The following is a 15,726-nucleotide window of genomic DNA, read 5'->3' as shown; positions in this document are numbered from 1 at the left end:
CAGCAGATCTTAAATTTCTTAAGGGGCATAGTGCAGACACATAGGATGTTGACTTTATAAATGATCTGAACATTTAATTTTTTGTCAGATTTCCATTATATATTCTTCCACTTTATCACTAGCTTTGACTTTAGTTTAACTTTTTCAGGTATTTGAATAAGGTATGGGCAAGGATACTTGCACTCTTTGACCAAAAGTATCTTTCTCATATGCACCATGGTTGAAGTTCAGACATAAATTCTTCTCAGATTCATTAATTTGCTGGTTTCTTTCTTCTGTGGGGATTTTATTATGTCAGAGATGCCTTCCTGACATTTCTTTTCTGTGAAAGTGAGTTCTTCTCTATCATCCCTCTACAAGGATTTTTTTTCCCTTCCCATTAAAAAGAGGTGTTACCAATAGCAATATATGGACATTATTTGGATCCTGACTCAAATAAATAAACTATAAAAAATGTTACAGCCATCAGGAAAATGTCAATATTATTGAACATTACAGAATTTCTGTTAGTATTTTTTAGGTGTGATAACAGCATTATGGTTTTACCAGTGATCAAACTGTTGTCTCTCAGCTTCGTGTTTATCCTTTTGTCCTTTCTTTGCAGCGCTGGGCCTGGGGCTCTGCAAATCACATTTCCCCTTTGCCACAGGTGCTCTTTTAGAGTCCACCAATAGGGAGCATTGGAGGGAGACTGGAAGACTGGAAGAGGGACAAGGGATTACATCTTTCTGTTTGCGTCCTGCTCTTGCTTTTTTCTTGTTTTCTTTTTTTAGGAAAAAAAGTAAAATAATAATAATAATAATAGATGGGATCTCACTATGTTGCCCAGGCTGGTCTCAAACTCCTGGGCTCAAGCAATCCTCCCACCTCAGCTTCCCAAAGTGCTTGGATTACAGGTGTGAGCCACCTCGTCCGGCCTGTTGTTGTTTTTATTTCCTGCTATGGTCAGCATCACCCTAGTAATGCTTCTTCAACACAGCAATACTTTATTTCAGCAAAAACAGTTAATTTCACTCTGCAGGTTTCCAACATTCACAGTGTCAGCCTCAGCACACCCTTGTCAGACACAACAGCACCAGCCAAGCAGAGCCATTCCTCAGAGGCTGAGTTTTCATTCTTCAGGGCTCTTCTAAGCTTTTAGGTTTCATCCTCTTCTTTATGTACTCCCAGTGCCAGGATTGGTAGCTATTTCTTGCATTTGCTACCCCCGTGGTACCTTAGTGTTTTCTTTCTGCCTTTTCATTTCTTCAATACAAAGCCAGCAATTATTTATACTGAATTCCATCTATTATATCTGGTATGGTTTCCGTCTTCTGACTGGATCCTAACTGATACAGTGAGGTGTTTAAAAAAAGAATCCTTGTTTTTTTTTTGTTTTTTTTTTGTTTTTTTTTTTTTGAGACGGAGTCTCGCTCTGTCGCCCAGGCTGGAGTGCAGTGGCCAGATCTCAGCTCACTGCAAGCTCCGCCTCCCGGGTTCCCGCCATTCTCCTGCCTCAGCCTCCCGAGTAGCTGGGACCACAGGCGCCGCCACCTCGCCCGGCTAATTTTTTGTGTTTTTAGTAGAGACGGGGTTTCGCCGTGTTAGCCAGGATGGTCTCGATCTTCTGACCTTGTGATCCGCCCGTCTCGGCCTCCCAAAGTGCTGGGATTACAGGCTTGAGCCACCGCGCCCGGCCAAGAATCCTTGTTTTTCAAAGACACTAAAATATTTACAGATGAAAGGATATGACTCTAGAATTTTTTTCAAAACAGTCAGAAGTAGAGGAAATGAATCGTGGTTAAAAAAAACAAGATTAGCCATGTACTGATAATTGTTGAAGCTGGGTGATAGCTATATTGAGTTCACTGGACAATTGTCTGCTTTTGAATATGTTTGAAGGTTTCCGTAATATAAAGTTACATTTTAAAAAAATTAAGTTTCTATATAAACTTGCAGTACTTTTCAAAGAAGGAGTAATGCTTGACCTGAGGTTATTTTTAAATAAAGAAAATTCAGGCCAGGCGCAGTGGCTCACGCCTGTAATCCCAGCACTTTGGGAGGCCGAGGTGGGTAGATCATTTGAGGTCAGGAGTTTGAGACCAGCCTGGCCAACATGGTGAAACCCCGCCTGTACTAAAAATACAAAAATTAGCCGGGCATAGTGGTGGGCATCTGTAGTCCCAGCTACTCGGGAGGCTGAGACAGGAGAATCACTTGAACCCGGGAGGTGGAGGTTGCAGTGAGCCGAGATCATGCCACTACACTCCAGCTTGGGCAACAGAGTGAGACTCTGTCTCAAATAAATAAATAAATATATATATATATATATAAAGTAAATTCAAATAGTTATAAATGGGGAATTTCTTTTAATATGATCATTAATTTTAACTGTTACTTAACTGAAATTTTATCTTTTTAAAAAATTTGATATTGATGTTATCTATAGAGTATATTTCATACTGGATGCCACATCACAGAATTGTAGCATTTCAGAATTAGAAGTCACCTTAAAACTAAATCTAGCCCAGGGTTTTCCAAACCATGTTCTTCATAACAACAGTTTTCTATAGAGGTACCTGAAATACTTAGCTGAGGGAATAGACAGTCGAGTGGGTAATGCTCCACTTCTGATTTAGTCAGAACCACTCAACTCTTACTTGTTTTATATATTAGGTGTTTTATAAATTTTCATTTGGGGGAAAAGGGTTCTTACGCTCTTAAAATGTGAAATCACTGAAATATCACAGATATTATATGATGCTTTCATCTGCTTTATGATATTCTCAGCAGTGGTCTTTCAGCCTCTTGTTGAACAGCTCCAATATAGAAAACCCACTACTGCCATCTTAACTCTATTAGAATGTTCTTCCTTATACTGAGCCAAAATTTGTCAAACTGAATGTTCTACCCTGTGCTGGCTTCCATGTGATAGCACTTCAGATATTTGAAGTTACTCATGCCTGTCTGAATCTTGTCTAGGTCAAACTAACATTTAGCCATTTAGGTCAATGGTTCCCAAATTCAAGAATGGCATAAGAATTACTAGAGATGTTTGTTTAAATTCAGATTCCCAGGCTACATGGACAGAGATTCTGTGTCAAATCCTGTAGCAAGTCCTATTGACTCCACCTCCAAAACATGTTCTAAATCATTCTGTTTCTCTCCATCTCCATTCCAACCACCCTAGTCAGACCACCATCATTTTTCACTCAGTCTACTGCCGAAATGTTTACTGGTCTCCCTGCTTATATTTTAATCTACTACAAATACATTCTCCTCAGAACAGCTAGAGTCATCTGTTTAAAGCATAAATCAGATAATATCACTCCACTACATGAAGCCCTTCAAATGTCTTCCATCACTGGCCGATAGGACCATTTGTGATCTGGCCTTTTCTACCTTTCTGACTTAGTCCACTGTCACTTACTGTGCTGCAACTACCCTTCCTTCCTTAAACACACACAGTCGTTCCTGTCCTGTACTAACTCTTCCTTTGCTCAATAAATAAATAAAACAAGATTAGCCATGTATTGATAATTGTTGAAGCTGGGTGATAGCTATATTGAGTTCACTGGACCATTGTCTACTTTTGAATATGTTTGAAGGTTTCTGTAATATAAAATTACATTAAAAAATTAAGTTTCTATAGAAACTTGCACCACTTTTCAAAGTGGGAGTAACAATAGTTAAGTTCAAGGTTATTTTTATTTTATTTTATTTTTTATTTTATTTTTTGAGACGGAGTCTCACTCTGTCTTTTTCATGGTTCAGGTCTCAGCTTAAACATCCACTCTTATGCAAAGCTATCTGTAACCACCAATCAAAAGTAGTCCCTCAGTGATTCTACATATCAAAACAGTTTTTATTACTTTAATTATACCAATTATCATTATATAATACTTTATTGATGGAGAATTGTTTTGTTTTGCTTTCCTTCCTAGAATGTAACCTTATCTATTGTATTCCATGCTAAACATCCAGCATTATAATACTACTCAGCCCAAAAATCTGCATCCCAGGTTTGCTCCATGGATCACCCTTTATGAAAAAGACACTGTTCTAGGCCTTATAGAGCCATAATACTTCGAACTGGCCCAGGCATCTGAAGTGTTATTTTGGCTAATTCAAACCTATAGAGGGATGACATAAGCCAAGCATTACAGTGGAGTAACATAGGCAGGAGTCAGTGTAACATGAAACACATTTAATCAAAATTACTCTTTAAAACCTCTGGAAGGCACAAGAGAGGAGGCCATATTCCATCTCAGTTTTTCTCCAGTGAAGCAAATTCCTGTTTCTTTTCTTTTCTTTTTTTGAGATGAGGTCTTCCTATTTTCTCCAGACTGGTCTGGACCTCCTGGGTTCAAGCAGTCCTCCTGCCTCAGCCTCCCAAGTAGCTGGGACTATAGACATGTGCCACCTCGCTGTTTCTTAAATTGAGCCCTGGGGAAGTAGCTGGCTTGTATTTGGAGTGATATTATATTAAAAATGCACTCAATGCAGCAAGATGTACATGCTTTTCAGTACCACTGGGGTACGCAAGCCAATTGAAGGAACAGCACATTTAACCAATGGAAGGAACAGTCTATTGATGTCTCCAGTCACATGATCCCTTAGGGACATGTGCTTATTGAGTGGGTTGTTGGGCAGAATTGTGTACATCATTTAAACCATTTCCCTTTGTATTGTTTTCTTGCTGTCTTGAAAGAGAAAAAGAGAAAACTAATAGCTGAAAAGAGAAAACTAGTAGCTTAGAAGAGGATACCATTTCAGACCAACAGGATGGAAAGGAAGAAAATAGCAAGAAGAGAAAGGTAGAAGGAAAGGGGAAAGTGTGAGTGATACATATGCATAGGGAGGAAGGCACAATCTAAAAAAGCAAAATATAAATTAGGGAATCCTTAAAACTGAGATTGCATTTATTCAAAATGATGGGGAAATCAAGAGAAGAAAGGACATATAATAATTTAAAAGGTGAAGTTGTTATTGACTAATTCTTCACTTTCTTTTGGTTCCCTTTTAGCTTTGCATGCTGCTGCCCTTTCTGGCCATGTCAGCACCGTGAAGTTATTACTGGAAAATAACGCTCAAGTGGATGCTACTGACGTTATGAAACATACTCCACTTTTCCGAGCCTGTGAGATGGGACACAAAGATGTGATTCAGACACTCATTAAAGGTGGGTTAATAACAGTACTCCTAATAAGTCTCTCTTAACAGGTAGGAATTCTTGCATACTCTGTTTGAGATAAAGCTTTCCTTACGAGAAAGCTGCACAAGTACAAGGATGAAGGGATGATCACCCAACATGGCGTGAGGAACCTCAAGTTCTACTCCTAGCTCCACTTGTTGGGAGTTGCTTGATATAGGAAAAGTCACTTCACCTGCCTGATCCTCAGTTTTATTTTATATAAAGGGGGAGTGATTCCTAGCCAGTCCAATTTACAAGCTTATTGTGAAAATCTGAAGTAGACAATGTATGTGGAAGCATTTCCACAAGAATAAAGCATTTAAAGAACAATTCTTATTATTTTACTTCTATTCATTTTAATAAATGCATTTAAGGAAGAATTGTGGTTTTTTTACTTCTATTCATTTTAATAAATGCTATTTCTATTAGACATTTTCATTATATTTGTACTTTTCTAGGTGGAGCAAGAGTAGATCTAGTTGACCAAGACGGACATTCTCTTCTACATTGGGCAGCACTGGGAGGAAATGCTGATGTTTGCCAAATATTAATAGAAAATAAGATTAATCCAAATGTTCAGGATTATGCAGGAAGAACCCCTTTGCAGTGTGCTGCATATGGAGGCTATATCAACTGCATGGCAGTTCTCATGGAAAATAATGCAGACCCTAACATTCAAGACAAAGAGGTAGAAATTCTATGTCTTTTCTATATTGTTTGCTCCAAAGAATTTAGAGTATTTCTTCTTTGTTGTAAACATAAGTAAAACAACAGTTTACAAGATGAAGAGATCACCCACAAATCCATCTGTTAATCAAGACTATTATTTGTCCATATTCTCTTCCAGTCTTTTTATATATATATATAATTTAACATAGTTATAATATAGACTTGAAATAATTTTATGACTTTTATAAAAGATTGCATGGTATACACATGTATGCATGTATAAAAATAAATATATTACATGATTTTCTTTTTCTTTTTTTTAATTATACTTTAAGTTCCAGGGTACATGTGCACAATTTGCAGGTTTGTTACATATGTATACATGTACCATGGGGGTGTGCTGCACCCATCAACTCATCATTTACATTAGGTGTTTATCTCCTAATGCTATCCCTCCCTGCTCCCCACATCGTGTGTCCAAGTGTTCTCATTGTTCAATTCCCACCTATGAGTGAGAACACACGGTGTTTGGTTTTCTGTCCTTGCAATAGTTTGCTGAGAATGATGGTTTCCAGCTGCATCCATGTCCCTACAAAGAACATGAACTCATCCTTTTTTATGGCTGCATAGTATTCCATGGTGTATACGTGCCACATTTTCTTGATCCAGTCTATCATTGATGGACATTTGGGTTGGTTCCAGGTCTTTGTTATTGTGCATGCCACAATAAACATACATGTGCATGTGTCTTTATAGCAGCATGACTTATAATCCTTTGGGTATATACCCAGTAATGGGATGGCTGGGTCAAATGGTATTTCTAGTTCTAGATCCTTGAGGAACCGCCACACTGTCTTCCACAATGGTTGAACTACTTTACAGTCCCACCAACAGTGTAAAAATGTTCCTATTTCTCCACATCCTCTCCAGCACCTGTTGTTTCCCGACTTTTTAATGATTGCCATTCTAACTGCTGTGAGATGGTATCTCATTGTGGTTTTGATTTGCATTTCTCTGATGGCCAGTGATGATGAGCATTTTTTCATGTGTCTGTTGGCTGCATACATGTCTTCTTTTAAGAAGTGTCTTTTCATATCCTTCACCCACTTTTTGATGGGGTTGTTTGATTTTTTTCTTGTAAATTTATGTAAGTTCTTTGTAGATTCTGGATATTATCCCTTTTGTCAGATGGGTAGATTGTAAAAATTTTCTCTCCCATTCTATAGGTTGCCTGTTCACTCTAATGGTAGTTTCTTTTGCTGTGCAGAAGCTCTTTAGTTTAATTAGATCCCATTTGTCTATTTTGGCTTTTGTTGCCATTGCTTTTGGGTTTTAGTCATGAAGTCCTTGCCCATGCCTATGCCTTGAATGGAATTGCCTAGGTTTTCTTCTAGGGTTTTTATGGTTTTAGGTCTAACATTTAAGTCCCTAATCCATCTTGAATTAATTTTTGTATAAGGTGTAAGGAAGGGATCCAGTTTCAGCTTTCTACATATGGCTAGCCAGTTTTCCCAGCACCATTTGTTAAATAGGGAATCCTTTCCCCATTTCTTGTTTTTGTCAGGTTTGTCAAATATCGGATGGTTGTAGATGTGTGGTATTATTTCTGAGGGCTGTGTTCTGTTCCATTGGTCTATATCTCTGTTTTGGTACCAGTACCATGCTATTTTGGTTACTGTAGCCTTGTAGTATAGTTTGAAGTCAGGTAGCATGATGCCTCCAGATTTGTTCTTTTGGCTTAGAATTGTCTTGGCAGTGTGGGCTCTTTTCTGGTTCCATATGAACTTTAAAGTAGTTTTTTCCAATTCTGTGAAGAAAATCATTGGTAACTTGCTGGGGATGGCATTGAATCTATAAATTACCTTGGACAGTATGGCCATTTTCACGATATTAATTCTTCCTATCCATGAGCATGGACGGTTCTTCCAGTTGTTTGTGTCCTCTTTTAGTTCATTGAGCAGTGGTTTGTAGTTCTTGAAGAGGTCCTTCACGTCCCTTGTAAGTTGGATTCCTAGGTATTTTATTCTATTTGGAGCAATTGTGAATGGGAGTTCATTCATGATTTGACTCTCTGTTTGTCTGTTATTGGTGTATAGGAATGCTTGTGATTTTTGCCCATGGATTTTGTATCCTGAGACTTTACTGAAGTTGTTTATCAGCTTAAGGAGATTTGGGGCTGAGATGATGGGGTTTTCTAAATATACAATCATGTCATCTGCAAACACAGACAATTTGACTTCCTCTTTTCCTAATTGAATACCCTTTCTTTCTTTCTTTCTCCTGCCTGATTGCCCTGGCCAGAAGTATATTGAATAGGAGTGGTGAGAGAGGGCATCCCTGTCTTGTGCCAGTTTTCAAAAGGAATGCTTCCAGTTTTTGCCCATTCAGTATGATATTGGCTGTGGGATTGTTATAAATAGCTCTTATTATTTTGAGATACATTCCATCAATACCTAGTTTATTAAGAGGTTTTAGCGTGAAGGGGTGTTGAATTTTATTGAAGGCCTTTTGTACATCTACTGAGATAATCACGTGATTTTTCTCATTGGTTCTGTTTATATGATGGATTACGTTTATTGATTTGCATATGTTGAACCAGCCTTGCATCCCAGGGATGAAGCCAACTTGATCGTGGTGGACAAGCTTTTTGATATGCTACTGGATTCGGTTTGCCAGTATTTTATTGAGGATTTTTGCATCCATGTTCATCAGGGATATTGGTCTAAAATTCTCTGTTTTTGTTGTGTCTCTGCCAGGCTTTGGTATCAGGATGATGCTGGCCTCATAAAATGAGTTAGGGAGGATTCCCTCTTTTTCTGTTGATTGTAATAGTTTCAGAAGGAATGGTACCAGCTCCTCTTTGTACCTCTGGTAGAATTCAGCTGTGAATCCATCAGGTCCTGGACTTTTTTTGGTTGGTAGGCTATTAATTATTGCCTCAATTTCAGAACCTGTTACTGATCTATTCAGGGATTCAATTTCTTCCTGGTTTAGTCTTGGGAGAGTGTATGTGTCCAGGAATTTATCCATTTCTTCTAGATTTTCTAGTTTATTTGTGTAGAGGTGTTTATAGTATTCTCTGATGGTAGTTTGTATTTCTGTGGGATCGGTGGTAATATCCCCTTTATCATTTTTTATTGCATCTATTTGATTCTTCTCTCTTTTCTTCTGTATTAGTCTTGCTAGCGGTCTGTCAATTTTGTTGATCTCTTCAAAAAACCAGCTCCTGGATTCATTTATTTTTTGAAGGGTTTTTTGTGTCTCTATCTCCTTCAGTACTGCTCTGATCTTAGTTATTTCTTGTCTTCTGCTAGCTTTTGAACATGTTTGCTCTTGCTTCTCCAGTTCTTTTAATTGTGATGTTAGGGTGTCAATTTTAGATCTTTCCTGCTTTCTCTTGTGGGCATTTACTGCTATAAATTCCCTCTACACACTGCTTTAAACGTGTGCCAGAGACTCTAGTAAATGTTGTGTCTTTGTTCTCATTGGTTTCAAAGAACATCTTTGTTTCTGCCTTCTTTTCATTATGTACCCAGTAGTCATTCAGGAGCAAGTTGTTCAGTTTCCGTGTAGTTGAGCGGTTTGGAGTGAGTTTCTTAATCCTGAGTTCTAATTTGATTGCACTGTGGTCTGAGAGACAGTTTGATATAATTTCTGTTCTTTTAGATTTGCTGAGGAGTGTTTTACTTCCAACTATGTGGTCAGTTTTGGAATAAGTGTGATGTAGTGCTGAGGGGGTGGAGAGTTCTATAGATGTCTTTTAGGTCCGCTTGGTACAGAGCTGAGTTCAATTCCTGGATTTCTTTGTTAACTTTCAGTCTCGTTGATCTAATATTGACAGTGGGGTGTTGAAGTCTCCCATTATTATTGTGTGGGAGTCTAAGTCTCTTTGTAGGTCCCTAAGGACTTGCTTCATGAACCTGGGTGCTCCTGTATTGGGTGCATATATATTTAGGATAGTTAGCTCTTCTTGTTGAATTGATCCCTTTACCATTATGTAATGGCCTTGTCTCTTTTGATCTATATTTGTTTAAAATCTGTTTTATCAGAAGCTAGGTTTGCAACCCCTGCTTTTTTGTCGTTGTTGTTTTCCATTTGCTTGGCAGATCTTCCTCCATCCCTTTATTTTGAGCTTGTGTGTGTCTCTGCATGTGAGATGGGTCTCCTGAATACAGCACACTGATGAGTTTTGACTCTTCATCCAGTTTGCCAGTCTGTGTCTTTTAATTGGAGCATTTAGCCCATTTACATTTAAGGTTAATATTGTTATGTGTGAACTTGATCCTGTCATTATGATGTTAGCTGGTTATTTTGCTCATTAGTTGATGCAGTTTCTTCCTAGCATTGATGATCTTTACATTTTGGCATGTTTTTGCAATGGCTGGTACCGATTGTTCCTTTCCATGTTTAGTGCTTCCTTTGGGATCTCTTGTAGGGCAGGCCTGATGGTGACAAAATCTCTAAACATTTGCTTGTCTGTAAAGGATTTTATTTCTCCTTCACTTGTGAAACTTAGTTGGGCTGGATATGAAATTCTGGGTTGAAAATTCTTTTCTCTCAGAATGTTGAATATTGGCCCCCACTCTCCTCTGGCTTGTAGAGTTTCTGCTGAGAGATCTGCTGTTAGTCTGATGGGCTTCCCTTTGTGGGTAACTCGACCTTTCTCTCTGGCTGCCCTTAACAGTTTTTTCTTCATTTCAACTTTGGTGAATCTGACTTATGTGTCTTGGAGTTGTACTTCTCGAGGAGTATCTTTGTGGCGTTCTCTGTATTTCCTGAATTTGAATGTTGGCCTGCCTTGCTAGATTGGGGAAGTTCTCCTGGATAATATCCTGAAGAGTGTTTTCCAACTTGGTTCCATTCTCCCCATCACTTTTAGGTACACCAATCAGATGTAGATTTGGTCTTTTCACATAGTCCCATATTTCTTGAAGGCTTTGTTCGTTTCTTTCTACTCTTTTTTCTCTAAACTTCTCTTCTCACGTCATTTCATTCATTTGATCTTCGATCACTGATACCCTTTCTTCCACTTGATTGAATCAGCTACTGAAGCTTGTGAATGTGTCACGTAGTTCTCATGCCATGGTTTTCAGCTCCGTCAGGTCATTTAAGGTCTTCTCTATGCTGTTTATTCTAGCTAGCCATTCATCTAATCTTTTTTCAAAGTTTTTAGCTTCTTTGCAATGGGTTCAAACATCCTCCTTTAGCTCAGAGAAGTTTGTTATTACCGATCGTCTGAAGCCTACTTCTGTCAGCTCGTCAAAGTCAATCTCCATCCAGCTTTGTTCCATTGCTAGTGAGGAGCTGCATTCCTTTGGAGGAGAAGAGGTGCTCTGATTTTTAGAATTCAGCTTTTCTGCTCTGGTTTCTCCCTATCTTTGTGGTTTTATGTACCCTTGGTCTTTGATGATGGTGACATACAGATGGGGTTTTGGTGTGGATGTCCTTTCTGTTTGTTAATTTTCCTTCTAACAGTCAGGACCCTCAGCTGCAGAGCTGTTGGAGTTTGCTGGAGGTCCACTCCAGACCCTGTTTGCCTGGGTATCACCAGTGGAGGCTGCAGAACAGCAAATATTGCAGAACAGCAAATGTTGCTCCGTGATCCTTCCTCTGGAAGCTTCGTCTCAGAGGGGCACCCAGCTGTATGAGGTGTCAGTCAGTTCCCACTGGGAGGTGTTTCCCAGGTAGGCTATCGGGGATCAGGGACCCACTTGAGGAGGCACTCTGTCCGTTCTCAGATCTCAAACTCCGTGCTGGGAGAACCACTACTCTCTTCAAAGCTGTCAGACAGGGATGTTTAAGTCTGCAGAAGTTTCTGCTGCCTTTTGTTCAGCTATGCCCTGCCCCCAGAGGTGGAGTATACAGAGGCAGGCAGGCCTCCTTGAGCTGCGGTGGGCTCCACCTAGTTCAAGCTTCCTGGCTGCTGTGTTTACCTACTCAAGCCTCAGCAATGGTGGACGCCCCTCCCCCAGCCTCGCTGTTGCCTGCAGTTCAATCTCAGACTGCTATGCTAGCAATGAGCGAGGCTCCCTGGGTGTGGGACCCTCCAAGCCAGGTGCAGGATATAATATCCTGGTCAGCCATTTGCTAAGACCATGGGAAAAGCACAGTATTAGGGTGGAAGTGTCCCAATTTTCCAGGTACCGTCTGTTACGGCTTCCCTTGGCTAGGAAAGGGAATTCCCCGACCCCTTGTGCTTCCCGGGTGAGATGATGCCCCACCCTGCTTAGGCTCACACTCTGTGGCCTGTACCCACTGTCCAACAAGCCCCAGTGAGATGAACCCGGTACCTCAGTTGGAAATGCAGAAATCACCCATCTTCTGTGTTGCTGAGGCTGGGAGCTGTAGGCTGGAGCTGTTCCTATTCAGCCATTTTGGAACCAGGGCCTTTTTTTTTTTTTTTTTTTTTTTTTTGGAGACAGACTCTCCCTCTGTCTCTCAGGCTGGAGTGCAGTGGCGCGATCTCAGCTCACTGCAACCTCCACCTCCTGGGTGTAAGCGATTCTCTTGCCTCAGCCTCCCAGGTAGCTGAGATTACAGGCATCCACCACCATGCCTGGCTAATTGTTGTATTTTTAGTAGAGATTGGGTTTTGCCGTGTTGGCTGGGCTGGTCTCGAACTCCTAACTTCAGGTAATCTGCCCGCCTCGGCCTCCCAAAGTGCTGGGATTACAGGCATGAGCCACCACACCTGACCCTATTACATGATTTTCTTTCCTTCTTTTTTTTTTGTTGAGATGGAGTCTCGCTTCATTGCCCAGGCTGGAGTGCAGTGGCACAATCTCAGCTCACTACAACTTCTGCCTCCTGGGTTCAAGTGATTCTCCTGCCTCAGCCTCCTAAGTAGCTGGGATTACAGGCGCACGCCACCACGCCTGGCTAATTTTTGTATTTTTAGTAGAGATGGAGTTTCACCATGTTGGCCAGGCTGGTCTCAAACTCCTGACCTTGTGAGCTGCCTACCTGAGCCTCCCAAAGTGCTAGGATTATAGGTATGAGCTACCACATCTGGCCTATTACATGATTTTCTTCCCTTTTTTTTTTTTTTTTTTTGAGACAAGAGTCTCACTCTGTCACCCAGGCTGGAGTGCAGTGGCACAATCTCAGCTTACTGCAACCTCCACCTCCCGGGTTCAAGCAATTCTTCTGCCTCAGCCTACTGAGTCGCTGAGATTACAGACATGTGCCACCACACCTGGCTAATTTTTGTATTGTTTTTAGTAGACATGGGATTTCACCATGTTGGTCAGTCTGGTCTCAAACTCCTGACCTCATGATCCACCCACCTCAGCCTCCCAAAGTGCTGGGATTACAGGCGTGAGCCACCGCACCCGGCCTATTACATGATTTTCAAACCACATTTTGTTTACTTAAAATTGTCACCATTTTCTCATGTGATATATAATCTTTTTAATAATCATGAATGCTTAAAATTCCAGAGTTCTAAGAACTTTATGTTTAATAGTTTATTCAATCCTTACAATAATCTTATAAAGTAGTTACTATTATTCTCATTTTACAGATAAGGAAATTGAAGCTCATGTAGTTTAAGTAGATAGCCTAAGATAACAACAGTTGGGGGAGCTTGCGGGGAGATTTAGTATCCAAAGTATGCTCTTAACCCAAATATTAGGTTAAATAAGTAACTTCCTATTGCTGGTCACTTTTTCATTATTATAGGTAAAGTTTCAGTAATTATCTTTGTGCATTTAACTTTTTTCCTTTAGGATAATTTCCTTAGAATAATTCCCCCTAAGTGAGATTATCAAATCAAACCAACCAATCATGTATTAATATGATTAGGCTGCCAAATCATATATATACTGCCAAACTGATTTCTAAAAGATTCCAGTTAATGTATACGTTCCCCAGCTGTGTAGTCTTAACTTCTCTCAGTTTAGCCAGTATTAACTTTTTTTGCTAATTAAATTATTTTAACTCTTTAAAAACATTTGCATGTTAATTATGTTTTCCAAGTCAGAAAATTAGCCATACCTATTAACTCAAGTCCCTATCAACTCATTGAACAAGTATTTATCAAGATTGTTACTGTATGTAAAAGTAACATAAAGAAAAGTATGTAAAATATGGTCCATGTCCTTATGATACTAGGAATGCATCTTTTACAATTTGTAGTACTTTTAATGCTTTACCAAGTTGCCAGTTTTTTACATAAGTAGCATATTAAGTATCTTTCCAGTTCTATTAGCTGCTATGTGTATTGCTTTGGATTGCCTACATAAGCAATCATGCATGCTATCTGTGAATAATAACATTTTTATTTTTTCATTTCCAATCTTTATGCCTTTCATTTCTTTGATGTGCCATATTGAATTAGAACCTTCAATACAATATTGAATAGAATTGGTGATAATTGGCATCCTTGATTCATTCTGGTTTGTCAGATGGCAAGCTTTCAACATTTTACCATTGAGTAAGACGTTGCTATGGGTTTCCTTATATTCCCACTTGCCAAGAGTTTTTTAAAATCATAGTTGGGTTTTTGTCAAATACTATTTATGCATTTATCAACAGGATTTTTTTTCCTTTTTTCTGTTAATAGGGCAAATTACATTGATTGATTTTTTTTTTTTTTTTTTAGATGTTAAACAACCCTTGCATTTCTGGAGTAAGCCCCGCATATATTATGCACTTTTATATACTGATGGATTTTACCTGCTAATATTTTAAGATTTTTGCATCTATGTTTATGAGAGAGATTGGCCTATAATTTTCCTTTCTTGTATTATAGTCGCAAGGTTTTGGTAGCAAGGTAAGGCTAACCTTGTCAAAAAAAAAAAAGTTAGAAAATAGTCCCTTATTTTTATTCTCTTGGAGAATAAAATTGGTATTACTTCTTCCTTAAATGTTTGGAAGAACTTCCTCTTGAAGTTATCTGGTGTTGGCGTTTTCTTTGTGTAAAAGTTTTAAATAACCAATTCAATTCCATTAATTATTCAAATTTTCTAATTATTTTTCTTTCAGCTTTGGTAAGTTGCACTTTTTGAGGAATTTATTCATTTTATTCAAAATGTCAAATATATTTGCATAAATTTTGTCACACACATATTCCCTTATCTTTTTTATGTCTGTAGGATCTGTAGTGAGTTCCTCTTGTTTATTTCATATATTGGTAATGTGTGCTTTCTCTTTTTTTTTTTTTTAATTTTCTTCATTCCTTACCTGGAGCACTAAAACAAACAAACAAACAAACAAACTTGATATTCATCTCTTCAAAGGACTTACTTCTTTGTGGATTTTATATATTTTGAGATTTGGGGTTTTTTGTTGTTGTTGTTGTTGTTGTTTGTTTGTTTGTTTCTCAAGACAGTATCTCACTCTGCCACACAGGCTGGAGTGCAGTGGCATGATCATGGCTCATTGTAGCCTCAACCTTCCCAGACTCGGGTGATCCTCCCACCTCAGCCCTCTGAGTAGCTGGGACTATACAGGTGCACACCACCACGACTGGCTAAATTTTTTTTTTTTTCTTTTTTTTTTGAGACGCAGTCTCATTTTGTCTCGCAGGCCGGAGTGCAGTGGCGTGATCTCGGCTCACTGCAAGCTCCGCCTCCCAGGTTCACACCATTCTCCTGCCTCAGCCCCCCGACTAGCTGGGACTACAGGCGCCCGCCACCACACCTGGCTAATTATTTTGTATTTTTAGTAGAGATGGGGTTTCACTGTGTTAGGTTGGTCTTGATTTCCTGACCTCGTGATCCGCCCGCCTCAGCCTCCCAAAGTGCTGGGATTACAGGTGTGAGCCACCACGCCCACCCTGCCTGGCTAAATTTTTTGTATTTTTAGTAAGAAAGGGTTTCACCATGTTGCCCACGACTGGTCTTGAACTCCTGAGCTCGAGCAATCTACCTGCCTCAGCCTCC

The 15,726-nt window shown here is 39.3% G+C and overlaps 1 protein-coding gene across 17 annotated transcripts in view; it reads left to right on the top strand.

The window, feature by feature from the left end:
* The window catches only part of INVS (inversin), a 236,930-nt gene that overhangs the window by 144,977 nt on the left and 76,227 nt on the right, over window positions 1-15,726 (top strand). For all 17 annotated transcript variants that reach the window (XR_013404658.1, XM_077965649.1, XM_077965642.1 and 14 more), the window contains 2 exons: window positions 5,006-5,161; window positions 5,632-5,861. Coding sequence is in view for 16 of the 17 variants with exons in the window: in XM_077965649.1 (XP_077821775.1) it covers window positions 5,006-5,161; window positions 5,632-5,861 (386 nt within the window). In the remaining variant the exon portion in view is untranslated. The remainder of the gene's footprint in view (window positions 1-5,005; window positions 5,162-5,631; window positions 5,862-15,726) is intronic.

The sequence above is a fragment of the Macaca mulatta genome, chromosome 15 (assembly GCF_049350105.2).
Source record: "Macaca mulatta isolate MMU2019108-1 chromosome 15, T2T-MMU8v2.0, whole genome shotgun sequence".
NCBI classification, from domain to species: domain Eukaryota; kingdom Metazoa; phylum Chordata; class Mammalia; order Primates; family Cercopithecidae; genus Macaca; species Macaca mulatta.
The sequence above is the reverse complement of the archived record's forward strand: the minus strand, read 5'-3'. Positions and strand labels throughout refer to the sequence as shown.